This window comes from Pundamilia nyererei, unplaced genomic scaffold, assembly GCF_000239375.1.
Source record: "Pundamilia nyererei isolate P.nyererei 1_Seehausen unplaced genomic scaffold, PunNye1.0 scaffold00078, whole genome shotgun sequence".
Classification (NCBI taxonomy): domain Eukaryota; kingdom Metazoa; phylum Chordata; class Actinopteri; order Cichliformes; family Cichlidae; genus Pundamilia; species Pundamilia nyererei.
The window spans coordinates 2,535,037-2,549,905 of record NW_005187479.1 but is presented as its reverse complement, the minus strand read 5'-3'; the positions used below and the strand labels follow the sequence as shown (position 1 = coordinate 2,549,905).

Here is a 14,869-nt window from a genome sequence, read left to right as displayed (position 1 = left end):
GGCTTAATTTAGGGTTATGACCCTCAGCCTCCCTCCAATTACAATAACATCTCCTCCACAGCCCTGTAATGGCCAAATAACTTGGTCAGCTTTGGCAAGCAGTAGTATATGTCCTTGCGTGCCTCATTGTCAGTCCTACTAATATTATGTCCTACCTCTACTGCCTACAATGCTGACAGATACAGTTATGCACACGCAAGGATGCAAGACTGTTAAAGTCAGTGTGCCCCAGGGTGGCTGTGGCTACAATGTAGGCGCTATATAAATACAAGCCATTTACTATTTACCATTTAATTCAACCATACAGAAAATGTCAAATTCATTTGTTGGATAAGAAGAGATCTAAAACCCTTGTGTATACTTGACTTTGTGGACCAGGAGTAAAGAACGTTGGTGAACATCGCCTCTAGTGTCCAACTGAAAATACTTTAAGATTTATCGCTGAAACCCTCTGACATACTAGTGTAGGACATCCAGTAATACATAAGCACATACTTCTGCCCAGAGACAAATGGAGGGCGTGAGTGAGAAAGTGCATGTGTGCACGTGCGCATGCATGATAGGTTTCATGCCTGGGCATGTCTGCTCCCAGCCTGCTACTGGAGACATTGGAGCCTGGTAACAGAGCTCTCAGGAAAATATCATCACTACCTAAATACACATCCAGCCACCCACAAAGACGTTCACATCAATCTGATCTCAAACTGGACACTCAGATGATAATAGCAGAGGTAGCAGCAACAACCGTGCGCTCACACAGACACACACACACACACACACAAATATATCTGTCCATTATTAACAATAATGACCAACAACTAACTGAGTTCGATTTCTTCAGTTTTTCCACCATCCTCCATCATACCTTAAAGCCATATTACGCCTAAAGTTTGCCTATCTCTACTGTTCCCCATTACAGACACGCAGAAGCATATGCATAAACAGCTGTTCACCATCATTATCCCCTGCATGTATGTCAGTCACCCCCACAACCCCCTACAATGTACCCCATTTCGATTGCCAATACTTGTAAACAACCCCACCACACACACACCCCTTCTCAAGCATCCCTTCCACCTACCCCACACCCTCCCAGCCCTAGACCAAACTATCTAGGCTACCAAACACAAACACAGCTAGACCCTTGCACAAAAAACAACACACTCACCCCTACATGCACATGAACATAAACATCCCGGCGTTGCCCCTGCCCCCCTCCCTCACTCTGAGGAATGTGGGGACCAGCTGGTGGAGAAAATAAAAAAAAAATGAAGAAGCATACCAAAACAGGAAATACATCAGCACAGGCCTATCAGAACATGTTATCAAGCCGGTGGCAGCACCGCTGAGAACACGGGTGGCGCCGCGTGCTGATTGGCTGATCAAAGTGGCAGCTGTGTCATTACAGGTCCAGAGGTCAGGGGTAATCAAGAAAAGGTTACGAGCATCCGCGCTTGTGTATGGGTCGGTGTGTATGTCTGTGTTGCCATGGCTATCTAAATAAGGGGAAACTGGAGAGAATGTGGAAGGAAATGAGGGTGAGGAGAGAAGATGCTGCAGAGAGAGATAAAGCAAAAGTAAATAGAAAACAACAAAAGAAAAGACAGGAGACAGAGAGGCTGTAAGAGCCCTGAAGACTATTCATATAGTTCAAGTGAGCCGTTGATTTGTTGTGAGATTTGTTTGTCACACCAAATTACTATAGCACTGTGCTTTTGAGAGTTTCCATTGTGTTTTCGTGATAATAATTAAACCTGCCCTATGCAAATCCATCTACAGCACAGTCACTGCATTAACACTTAAAGCATCTAAAATGAATTGGACATAAGAGTCAAACATGTGAAGGCACAACTAAGAGCCTCCACTACGGTCAATAAAATTAAAAAGTAAAAAAGAAAAGGTTTGCGTTTGAGATTCCTAGACCCTGCTTTGCTCTCTATAATTCATGTTCTCTCTCTACTGAGCTCTTATGAAACCTGCACACACACACACACACACACACACACACACACACACACACAGCCACATACTCTCGCACAAGATTTTGCTTAGGGGTAGAATTTTCCAAATCAAGACATACAGGGAGATGGGGGGGCCTTAAAGAGAAGCTTGATTGCCAAGAAAAGCTTCTGCTTTCATAATGCTCACCACCAGCATACACACATGTCTGTGCACACATATATATGTAAACACACTAATTAGTGGATAAGCTTATGCCTTCCTTTAGATGATTTATGTGCCTACAATGCTGACAGATACAGTTACGCACACGCAAGGATGCAAGACTGTAGATAAATTGAAAATTAATTTATCGCGTTTGTTTTTAATTATTATAAAGACTTAAAAAAAGCCTCTGTTATAGCTCAGTGCACTCTTGCGATACACTAAAAATATTAGATATATCTGACATTCTCGATTCAATCTTTCAGACGGTCGATTCCTTTATGTTTTGAATAATTGCGCAGATCTGTGCTTCATATGTAGGAATATGACAAAAGTCCTAGTGGCACTGTATATGACTCACTGTGAGCTTTTAATTTAAACCCTCAATGCCATTCTAAATAAATATGGACAAATCCTTGGACAAATCCGGTTTCTTATTTCAGCTGTCAATTAATGGTCAACTCTCCTCAGAAAGGTGAAAAAGTGAATAGCCCATTAAAAAAATAAAATAAAATACAATTCTTTAAATTGAATATTTGGTAAGAAACCATGATTCAGTATAGCACCTAAGGCCTCGGTATGAGTTTAAAGTTAACTTCTGTGCTCCATGGCCTATCATAAAGGAGAAAATTCTCACAAGAATTACTAGAGGTACAAACTGAATTGAAATTGCATTTTTGATAAATCATCCCACCCAAAGGGGAAGATGAGACCGCCTCGGGAGGGAAAAGTGCAGAAGTTAAAAATGTTAATTGGCGTGATAAGCAAGGGTGAGGCCATACAGAGAAGGGAAGGAAGCAAAGCGGCAGACGGGCAAGGCTGTGTGAGGAAAGCCTGTGTTTGCGTGACAAGGTGAAAAGGAGGAAGAGGGAGGGAAGGTGAATGGGAGCTATCATGATCCAAATAGTTGAAAATAATAAAATTCCACACAGATAAGCAAGATTTCCCTCAGCTTCACTGCCTGATTCAGCACCTCCAGTCCCATAGAACAGGGCTTCACTCAGAGTGGAGAACAGGAGGGGAGGGGCTGGGGGTCAGAGGGGTTTGCAGCAACCCATCCTGTACCCCCCCTCCATCACCACCCTTTATCCTAGCCAGATACACACAGTTGCACATATATGCACAACCATACTGTGTCTATTATTAAGCAACAAGGAGTCAATAACAGATACAAGAAAAAAGGGAGACTAGTAAGAGAAGCTATACAGCAAAACGTTGCCATCTAGTGTCAGTCAAACAGAGAAGAGAGCCATACTTGGCCATAGCTTCCTTCACATAATCGCTCTGAATACAGCTGTTTTTCCTCTTCTCTTCTTGTTCCTTTTTTTCCAGCTGTGTCACAACTCCTCCATAGTTGCTACTCAGTCTAACTCAGTTTGTTTGTGTCTCTCCCTGCGCTTTTTCACTTTGAGAGATGCCTTCCATGTGGATTGAGCGGGGGTGGAGAAAGCGACTGAAAGAAACATGGGAAATGAGCAATTTCGATTTCAAGGAAGCTACCACTTACTCTACAAGTGCTGGTCCAACCCCGTATCTTGTTTTGTTCTGTGGTCGTCGGGTCAGGACAGTGTTTTGGGGGACAGAGTGAATGTGACTGGGGCATTTGGTTTGCTCCAATGCTGTCAGCGACTGGGGCCAAGGAGAGAAACTTTGACAGCTTATTTACTACTTTAAAGAGATCTTGGCCAGCAGCCACATAAACAATAGTAGAGACCTTTCACCTGTTAAATGAGATGACTGTATGGGTTAAAGATATCTGCCTTTAACTTGTACAAAAATGTGCATATGTGTAAGTGAATCTTTCAGATGGAAAATTACACTGACACTACTATGCTAACAGTGAAATCACTGGCTTATGTGTAAACAAAACAAGCTGCTCATTTCATGACGACTAAAGGCCGGCATCGTGAGAATACCTTGTACCATCTGTGTTCCTGCTCTCCCTTCTGCTGCAAAGTTTTTGCTCATCACCTACTTTCACTACTCTCAGCCTTATGCAGACCATCTCTGACTGTATGAAGTGAGCTTTTGTCTACAGATAAAACTCTGAGCTTGAGTGGGATTTGCACAATCATACCCAACAAAAACATGAACTTACATCAACACTTAGATCCTGCCAGTGAGTCTGGATGACTGTTAATGCACATGGATATGCCATCTTTGATTCTATCAGGTTACAATGACTGGAAAACAGCAGAGACTGGCTAGACCACTCCATGACCTTAATGTGCATTTTCTTTAGCCACTCCTTTGTTCTCTTAGCAATATTGCTTTGGGTCATTGTCATGCTGGAAGACCCATCCGCAATCTCACTTCCGTGTTCTGGCTGAGAGGAAGTACTCATCCACGATTTTATGGTACATGCCCCTTCCATTGAGCCCTCAGTGCAGTGTACACTTAACAGGAAAACAACCCAAAGCATAATGTTTCCATGTCCGTGCTTGATTGTAGGGATGGTCTTCTTTGCGTCATACTCAGCATTTCTCTTTCTCCAAACACAGCAGGTCAAGTTGATGCCAGACAGCTTGATTTTGGTTACATCTGACCACATTACTTTCCCCTAAGCCTTCTGTAAATAATTTAGATGTTCCCTGGCAAACTTAAGATGGGCCTGTACATGTGCCTTCTTGAGCAGGAGGACACTGTGGGTGATGCAATTCTTCAAACCATTATGACATAGTGTGCTAAGAAATGATGTTCTTAGAGAATGTGGTCCCAACTGCCTTCAGTTCATTTAATAATTCTTTCTGTGCAGTGTTGAGCTGATCCGCCACCTTCCTGTAATCATTCTCACCCCACCAGGCATGATCAAGCGCAATTAATGGTCATTCTCACAAAGCCTCTTGCTGTTGATCTTGTAGCCAGAGGTGCCTCCAGAATTTTTTCACAGGGGTGGACATATTGGGGGTGGGGGCACTCCTGCTGACATCCTTGACAGCTCTTTGAGATCTATCTATCTATCTATCTATCTATCTATCTATCTATCTATCTAGATAGATGGATAGATGGATAGATAGATGGATAGATCGAACAATACAAAAGTTTTAATTTATTTTATCAACTTTCCTTCTGACGATGCTGTCTGTGTTGAGCACTCAGTGGATCTGCGCTCGACAGTGCAGCCTAGGCGGAGTAGTCGAACGCAGATTCACTGAGCGCAGGGCAAGCTAGCGAGACAGAAGTTAAGCTCTTGTTGCAACATGGCAAACTGAACCTCCCCCACCCTAATTCAGATCTGGCGTTTGGAACTATTTTGATTTTCATGTGACGTATAACCCTGAAGGTAAGCGCGTCATGGACAAAAGTAAAACAGTATGCCGGATGTGCCATGCAATGCTCAATTACATTGGTGGGAACTAGTGGTTAGCGCAGTTTGCTCGTTAACGTGTTAACACCGTCCAGCCCCACGCACGGGGCGATCCACGGTAGCTCGTTAACGGAGATTTGCCGTGTTGTGGCGTTAACGTCATTTCAACGAGAGTAACGCTGACAGCACTAGTGGGAACACAATGAATATGACTGCACATTTACTCCAACAGCATCCTAGTGCAAAGTGGAAGCAGACAAAAACAACAAGCACGCATGCTACAAACTTTACCCGAGTCATTTAGACAGCCGTTAGCCCATGATTCTCCTTATGGGACCTGATATGTTTAATATGCTGCTGAGAATATAGCCCAGAAGAAGCGTATAGTATAGCTTTTATTTTGGAAAGTGACATTTCTCTGTAATAAACTCTCTATTCCAAAGATGAGTGATTTCTCGATCAGATAGATTTATTTTTTTATTACTTTTTTTCAGCAACATTAAATTTAAAAACTGTATTTTTGAGTTAAAAAATATATTTATAATTTTAATAAATGACAAATTAAAAAGGCATGAACATTTTTTTTGTATCGAAAAAATATCGAACCGTGACACCAAAGTATCGAACAGAACCGTGAATTTTGTGTATCGTTGCACGCCTAATATATATATATATATATCAATTAAAAAGAAACTACCATAAAAATTCAAGACTGTTAATTTCTTTGTAAGTGAGCAAACTTCAAAATTCAGCATGGGATCAAAGAATTATTTCCTCTCCTGTATAAGAGATGCAATCAAACAACTATGAACATAAAAATTAATTAATTTTTTTTCTCCCAAATCTCTGTAAGCATTATACATGACTCATGTAAGTGAAATATAATAATTTGTACTTGCATTTCTTGTTAACCTGTTAGCAGTCGGACGTACCGCCCACGGTACATTGGATGGTTTAGGGGACTAATTGGACTGCTAAGGGGTTAACCTCTGCCTTTGGCATCCAGGAAGAGTGAAGCAATGCAGAGAAAAGCTAAAGAACTAAAACAGTTCTCTCAAGAATTTCAACAGCAATTTCAACATTTAGCCTCAGTTGCATTTTTTTCCAGGCACTACTGTGCAGCCACGTAGCAGAGTACTTCCTGCTGTGTATCACTTGTAAGAAAGGTCAAGTGTTATTTCCCCGAAACCATCTGAAGATTTTGTGTGAAAACAACTACATTTACAACCACTCAGTACAAATTGAAGAGAGAATAACATTTCCTAAAAAGCTGGCAAGATGCATCTTGTATGACAAGTAAGTGACTTAAAGAGTTATTCACCAAAACACTATAAATGTCACTATAATGTTAACTAAATACCAACTTTGAGGATTGTAATCTGACTCAGAGACAAAAAATATGTTTGTTAATATGGTGTTGTTATTGAAAACACTCAATAAAATCTACATCTGTTTTTTTATAAATCTCAATCTGCATATTTTCATTTCCACCCCCATAATTATCCATAAATTGACATTGACACGATTACAGACAACTGTTAACACATCATTTATAGCATCTGTACCAGTAATTCTTAACAGGTACCTGTAAACTATCACTGTAATATCCAAATCATGACCAATGCTTTAGCTACAGATGACTTATTTTAAGAAACTTCACAAAGTGATTTACAATCCAGTGGAAAGATGAATAGGAGTTAGGAAGGCAAATGCAAATCAAAAAAATGACAGCATTCATCACTAAATCACTAAACACCCCGAAACTAAATGTCTAAATAAATCTCTAAGAAACATTTTACAGAATAAAACCTAGGCTGGAAAATAACAGCACAGATGAACTATTAAAATGGTTACAGTGAATTTTCTAAATGGACAAGTGAAACGCAAAATTTCAAAGAACAAGTTTCATGTTAATGCAATGCGATTGCATTTGTCCCTAACAACCAGAAACCTCACGTTAAATTTCATCGAGTGGAAAAAGTTAGCGTTCATCCTTCAGCTTCACTGCGCTAATGTTATGCTAACGTAGCTGTTTTGCTAGCAATCACGTAGGACATCATTATATACGAGCAAGTCCAACTTCAGTAACCCTGCAAATGTCACTGCTGTTTAGTTTTCTCTCTTCATTTATGTTGGAAGTGATAGCAGAGCTGTACATTTGTATTTTTTTTTCAGAAATCTCTCAGTCAGAACATGCTATATCATGTTTAGGTGAAAATTAGCGAGCTAACTTCCTGCTAACTTCTAACTCCATTGAATTTAATAAATTCTGTTTTCATGGATGCCTGGATGTTAAACTTAATTGTTACACCTGGTAAAGCAGCAACACTGATCATTTTATTAAAGATGAAAGAATTTAGACAGTTTTTAACTCTCAGTGATGCCGCAGTGTTTGTTTGACTTTGGGACCTGAAGCAGACAGAGTTTTGGACCCATTTTACTCCGTGAGGCTCCTGACTGCGGCAGCCGTAATGCTCCGGCAATCCATCAAGCGGTGTTCTTTCATAGCTTACCAAAGTCGTACTAAAACATTTTTGACAGATTTCTGCGCGCCGTGTACTACATAAAATCGGTTCGAGGTCAGTAAGCACAACCAGAATTCATGCATAAGGCACACTGTCGATTTTTGAGAAAATTAAAGGATTTTAAGTGCGCCTTATAGTGTGTAAAATATGTTATACAGAAGAAAAGAATATATCGCGATATATATCGTTACCACACATGCTTCAAATTATACCGTGATATGGATTTTAGGCCATATCGCCCAGCCCTACCCTGAGCACATCGGCTTGAGTTAGCCTTCAACTGGGCCAAGTGGTGCATAAAAGCAGTCTGATTTTAAACACATTAGTCCCACTGAAAGCCAGTCAGGCTTAAAAGCAATCTGATTTACTGAAGATTTGTACCGCTGTTTTTGTCACCTCACCACCAGCACCCACCACCCAGTTTCACACACATAGAGCCTCTTTCCCCTCCCCCTGATTGCTCTGCCCCGTCTCTGGACCTCCCTGCTCTGGCACGGCTCCATCATGGCCTTGGTCACCTCCCTAGCTCACCCTTAAAGCCCCTCACACTTGTACACACTTTCCCACACACAATGCACATTTCACACATGCAGAAACAGCCCCCCCCCCCAGTACTGGGGTGCCCCCTAAGCCTAAGGAAAATGGCCGTCACGGAACCCTGCAAAACGGGAGGCCTCCCCTCAACCACAAACCTAGAGTAAGGAATGAGAGAGGGGGCAAACGTATTACTGCTGCAATATTAGCTGATGTGCAGGGGGAGGAAGGGGGAGGAAGGGGGAGCCAAGGATGAGGGTAGTAGAACGGGGGTACCACAGTGTGAGCATCTACCCACAGAAAACTCTTCCACATGTGGAGTCAATTAGGCACAATCTTGTTTTCTACCAACTGCTGCAAAAGAAACAAGAGTTTTCTGGGCCTTTGTGTTTGAGAGTGTGTGAACGTGTGCGTACGTGTATACTTAAGAAAGTTAAGTACTATAGGAAAGGGTGAGGAGAGAGCATGTTTTTTACAAAAATCAGCCAGAGAAATTAGACAGGGTTTTGGTTTTTATATCTAGCCATTTAGCAGCAAAGAGACAGCAAATCTTCATTTCTGCATGCAGTTAAGTGTGCACGACTTGACAAACCTGCAACATGAATGTGACTAGGGAGCAAATGACACTCAAAGAAAAACATCTATCCTCTAGGGCTCATTATGCATGAATGATGCACATGTCACAGGTGTGTGTACCCAAGTGTGCGCAGTGTTCTGCATCCTCCTACCTACAATGGTGGTGCATGTCTGGTGAGACAGAAGCGTCACTACTAACTGTGCTGGGAATTCCTGCCACACACAAAATCACAAGCCACTGCCTTAGTGTTAGACAAGAGGAAGTCTCCCCTTTAAAAGATTCATGGCTGCTTCAATTATGTATCCTCTTTTTCATCCTCTTTTGTCATGTTTAGACAGTTTTCATTATTCATCCATTTCAAGATTGATGGCACCCGGTCGGGTGGGCGGTGCAGTATATACAAGTGTCTACCCCAGTGTTGATTTACCTGGGCAAGATCAAAACAGCAGTCACAAAACAAAAATTGCACAAAACTTGCTTTTCATACAGATCAAAGGGCCATTAATAAGGTGACTTTAGTGATGTTTTATTTTGCAAGTGGTGGGTGAGGGATGTACAAATACTAACAGACTTTAAGCTTTAGTGAAATGATCAAGAATACTCACGTAAAGGTCTGGAGGCAACAGCTTTCTAAGTGAACATGACTGCTCCATCCAACCATATCTCAATATTTGTTGTAAAAAGTCTCATATGAAACCAAAGAGACTGTCTTGCGCTTAACTTTTACCCCAACCCATTTTTCAAGAAGGCTGCCCGAGCGTGTGAGCCGTACGGGTGGGAGCTGTAGCTGATGTAGCTGTTCAAGGATGTTTGTGATAATACCGTAAATTTAATCTGCGATAACAACTTGCAATCCATCCTTTTGGAATGAGCTACCATCATTGATAACATGACAAAGCACAAATCAAAAGCAAGCACAAAAGTAGCATAGATTGTTTTTTTTCATTGGACATTGCAAATAAACGTATAACATGATGGCTTAACATTTTAGTCTAACAATAACTAAAGTAATTTCATCTTGTAGCTCTTCAAGAGGCTGCACAACATTGTCACATAATAAAATGGAAATTAAAAATTATTTCCTAACTAAAATGTTGCCACTTGGGTCAAGCTTTTTGCCCAGCTGCTTAAATCCCTCCTTGTCCACCTGATGCACAAACTGCATCAGTAATTTTCATCCACCATCTGCTCTTCCTGTCATATGGAGCACAATCAGCGAGTGTTCCCCTGATGCTCGGTTGACTCATTTGTTTACTTCACCAGCTGCTAGTATCTCCCCCTCACATGCCATCATAGCTTCATCTACTCAATGGTGTGCTTCTGCCTCAAAAATTATTATAAGTTTGTTATTTCTACAGTTTTCTTGCATATTTTGCAAAGCCCCTTGCTTTGATTGAGGCTTGACCTCTTGCAGCCAAATGGCTTCCATACTCCTGAAGTATCTCTCCTTTCAGGTAGTAAATTTTCTTCAAAAAAATGACATGCTGCTCTCGCTCTCAGACATATCTGGCCTTGCTCTGTTTTGCGCGCTCTTCACGGTTCATGGTGTAGCTTTATAATTTAAATTACACTTATTTCAATCACGTAAACATTTATTCCAGGATTACCATGTACAGTAGGATATGGCAAAGCCCTGGTGAGGTGCACAGGAAAAATATTCAAATTATAGATATGAGATAATATGATGCGCGTGGTTTATTCTCAAGAACAAAGGAAGAATGTCAGGTAAAGAAACTGTACTTCTCAAGCATGTGTATAAGGAAGAGTGAATTAAGGATGTAGCCTTCAAAGCCAACTGCAGGGCAATGCAACATACCCATCTCAACCAACCCCAGTTCTTCCCTTAAAAAAAGCCCACAAGAAAAAAAGATTAAAGTTCAATGCCCCCAAAATGCCCCCACAGTAAGAAACACACACACACACACACGAGCGCACACACACACACACACAGCTGGCCGTCCAAGAAAAAAAAAGAGAGCGTTATTGTGGTGAGGTCTCTGCCTTGCACTGTGTACTGGGTAGGAGTCTGTGAGCTATAGCTACACTACACACTAACCAGAAGAGATAGGAGTAGAAGGATAAGTGTGTGTGTTTATGTTTTCTCACCAGCTGAACGTAGGCTACTTTATAATCTGGTTGCTTAACCTTCTGGTTTAGATGATTTCTTTTCTTGTTGGACCCTGAAAAAGAGAAAGAGCAGCAGGTATTACTTTTGAAGGTAAACTAGAAAGAGAACATAGGGACAAAGTGATGATATTTATGAATATAGTGAGAGCATGACTAAGCAAAAATAACAGTATAATGTTAAAAGAAATGAATATCATTATGGCTTATCAGTTACAGACTTATAGTCTCTAGTATGGTACCAGTATTATTCTCTGTGGGCAGTGTTGCAACATTTTTAGCTGTACTACGAGTCAGTCAACAAAACGTGTAAAGCACTAATTATCTGCCCAGAAATTACAACAGTGTGCTCCATTCCTTTCTGAACAACACTAAGGAGTCTAGAGAGTGTTTTTCTTTTTTTGTTTTGTTTTTTTAAGCAAGAAGCCCTAGCTACATCAAACAACAAGGGACGAGCACAGGGTGACAAAAGCCCAGGAAGCAGTGGACTTGAGCTTAATTTGTGCTACCACAAATATGTCCATTTGCGTATGCATTTCCCTAGGGAGTGGTATGGAGAGGGGTTTTAAACAAAGCAAACGTACTCCCCATGCAGTCCTCAAAAATCCCAACTGCACGTTGCTGGACGAGGATGACAACATGTGTCAGCTGAACACTAATTGGTTGACAAGTGAGCCAGAACGGCGAAAGCAGTGACAGTGAAGTTCACCACAAAAAGGAGATGGGGGGGAAAAAATAAGCTTTTTGTATATTTTCAGCAGCTGGCTGACTGACCAACAACAGTACAAGCAAGAGTTTCCCACAGACTAGTTTTACCACATACTTTGTACGCTGTCCCTATCGACAACAGACACTCTCTACAGGTAGATGAGCGGTCCATGGACTGCCAGGAGACTTCCAGTGCATTACCACTGCTGATCCTTAACTTCAGCATTACACAATTTCAAGTCATTGAAAGAACAAAATAAGTTTATGTGTTCTTTCAATTTCTCTGGATGGATCTTTGCTATAATTAATTATTTAAATTAATTAAATAATTTCCCCCAGGGATCAATAAAGTATTCTGATTCTATCCAAAGGTTCCCTTTCTGGAATCTTGGCTTCAGATAAACTAAAGTGGTTTGTCTGAACTTTGAACACGAGGTGAAAGTGAACTATTGCAAAAAACGAACAAAGGGTTATCTTCTCTTCATAGTGGCTAAAAGCCAAAGTTATAATTGAAAATGTGTGGAAAAGGACAAACCAATCTTGTTTACCATGTAGTGCTGGTTAACCTCTTTCACAACTGCAGGTGATGATGACATCATCCTCATTCCTTTCAGACCTCTCTGGGTTTGAAAGTCAGGGAACCGGGTAACTGCTGAGTGCGTGCATGTGTAGGGATACCACATGTGTGTGGAGGCAGGCTAGGGACTTAACTTCAAATAAATCAAAGAGATTTTTTGAGGCCCTAGATACAGGTATACACATCTTTACATTACAACAAAAACTACAATGATGACGGATACTAACCAGCGCATCAGATGGTCCATCTCTCCCATAGAACTCTAGTCTCAATAAGACCGCAGTGGTCAAGTCAACAGGCCCTCTGAGTAACTGCCATTTCCATGGGAACAGTTTATGACATTCAAAAACAAGGGAAACATTCCCCTGTAGTGAGTCATTTGTGAGTGTGTGTCCATGCCTATGTGTGTGTGGTACGTGTAGCTAGTAATCACTAGCCGGGCAGCCCACTGCTCAGGGCTTTCCCTGTGCAGGGTTGTAAAACACACCCCACCACCACCTCCACCACGCTGGCTAAGTGGAGGCCCCTAAGTGGGTGGGAGATGAAGGTAAAAAAAGTGTGTGTGTGTATGTTTGCCATTAGGTTGCTGAGGAAATCCACAGGGAAATGCTACAACCTTTGAAATAGCAAGGTACGACCCTGACCAGTTCTGTCATAAAACATCGAAAGGTCTTTGAAAACCCACAAACAAGTGCATAATACCTCGAAAAGATATAAAAGAAAGTATATTTCCCTTGGTTTCCTTTCCCAACGTATACAGACACACAGACAGACCTTTCATACAACACTCGCAAACGCAAGCACAATTCCTCCCTCTTTGAGATTGCGGTTTGGCAGCCAGCTATCACGTTACAAATCCCAGACCAGAGGAGTAACCATGGCAACTCCTTCCAAAATACCCCTGCCGCATATGGAGGGAAGAAAGGGTTGTTTTGCGCCCCTTACTCTCCTCAGCTTGCTCCTGTCTTTACACTGCAAATGGAGTGGAACCCCTGACGCAGACAGGGATACCTTCTCTGACGTACCTAAGGATAACCGGGGCCCTCAGCTAGTCTTACTTCTCTGACCGACTCTATCCCCCAAAATCTCCCTTCTTTCCTTCTTCTCAACCAAGGAGCTTTTCTCTTAGCTTCTAATGACACAACTCAAATAAACAGTTCTAATTGGTTCCTCAGACTGCAGGCTAGGCTAAGCTTGGCACCTCTCTCTGCCAGAAGTGGAGGGGTGTTCTCCTCTTGGACCTTCAGAGCTAGCAAAGAAGGGTCTTAGCATCTCTCCATCTTCAAGCAATTCAATTCTCCTTTTCCTCTGTTCTATCATGAACTTGCAGATTCCTAGAATTATACTGAGCCCCTAAAAACTTAAGCCATTAACTCACCCATAAAAAGCCAATAGGATTACTAAATCAATGATAAAACTGGTTTTGGCTCTGAAATTATCCCTGACAGGGGCGCAGGACTCAGGGATTCGAGGTTGGGATGAGGAGGGGACGAAGCAGCAAGTTTATAAGTGAATAGCATGTGTTTATGTGGAGGGAGCATGGGGTGTCCTGGGACAGCTGGAGTGCTGCAGCAGCAGATCGTCAGATAAGCAGCTGTGTGTGTTAAGGAGAAAGGAGAGCCAGGCACGCTAACCACCACCGCAACTAGCCGCTGGAAAACACTCCCGCTGCTGCATGTCAGTGGAAGGCCGTCTACATTGTAAGCTTAAATTGCTAATCACCGCTAACCACTGCTGACAGTCTCCAAAAATGAACCAATTAGACTTTATGTTTCCTAAAACCCTGCTTCTGTGAACCTCAGTGCTATATAAAAAAACAATTAAAACAATTCTCACAATAGAGAATTAGAATTATCATGGGGGAAAAGAAGAGTAACAATATAACCTCATGTTTACAAATAATTTCCAGTAAAACCAGCACAAGTCAGAAACGGTTTTAAAAGATTTATATTATGGTTTTTAGCTCCTTTGAAAAGTTTTGCAAACTCTTGAGGCTTTTATTGTGAATTAAATAAAAAAAATAAATTAAACAAAAATGAATCGCTGCCAAGTTAAATTTTTAGACGTTTGATAAATTATTTAAAGAAATGTAGAAGTGTTTAAATACTTTATAGAAATATTTTTTGCCTACCCTGTAGGACGTAATGAGCTAGTAACATCATGTCACAAGTACCAGCATGTCACAAGTCTGCTATGAATATGCTCAGTTATTTGAGCAATTTGGGTGGGGGGTAATCTCTGAAGAATAACTTCCAGTGAACATCAAAGTACCGTATTTCCCAGACTACAAAGCGCACCTGAATATTAGCCGCACAAGCTAAAATCAGGGGAAAATCCTGTTTTGTACATACATT

General features: G+C 41.4%; 1 protein-coding gene across 1 annotated transcript in view; it reads right to left on the bottom strand.

The window, feature by feature from the left end:
* The window catches only part of mrpl23 (mitochondrial ribosomal protein L23), a 45,863-nt gene that overhangs the window by 13,392 nt on the left and 17,602 nt on the right, over positions 1-14,869 (bottom strand). The window contains exon 4 of the mRNA XM_005737706.1: positions 11,213-11,286. Coding sequence (XP_005737763.1) covers positions 11,213-11,286 — 74 coding nt within the window. The remainder of the gene's footprint in view (positions 1-11,212; positions 11,287-14,869) is intronic.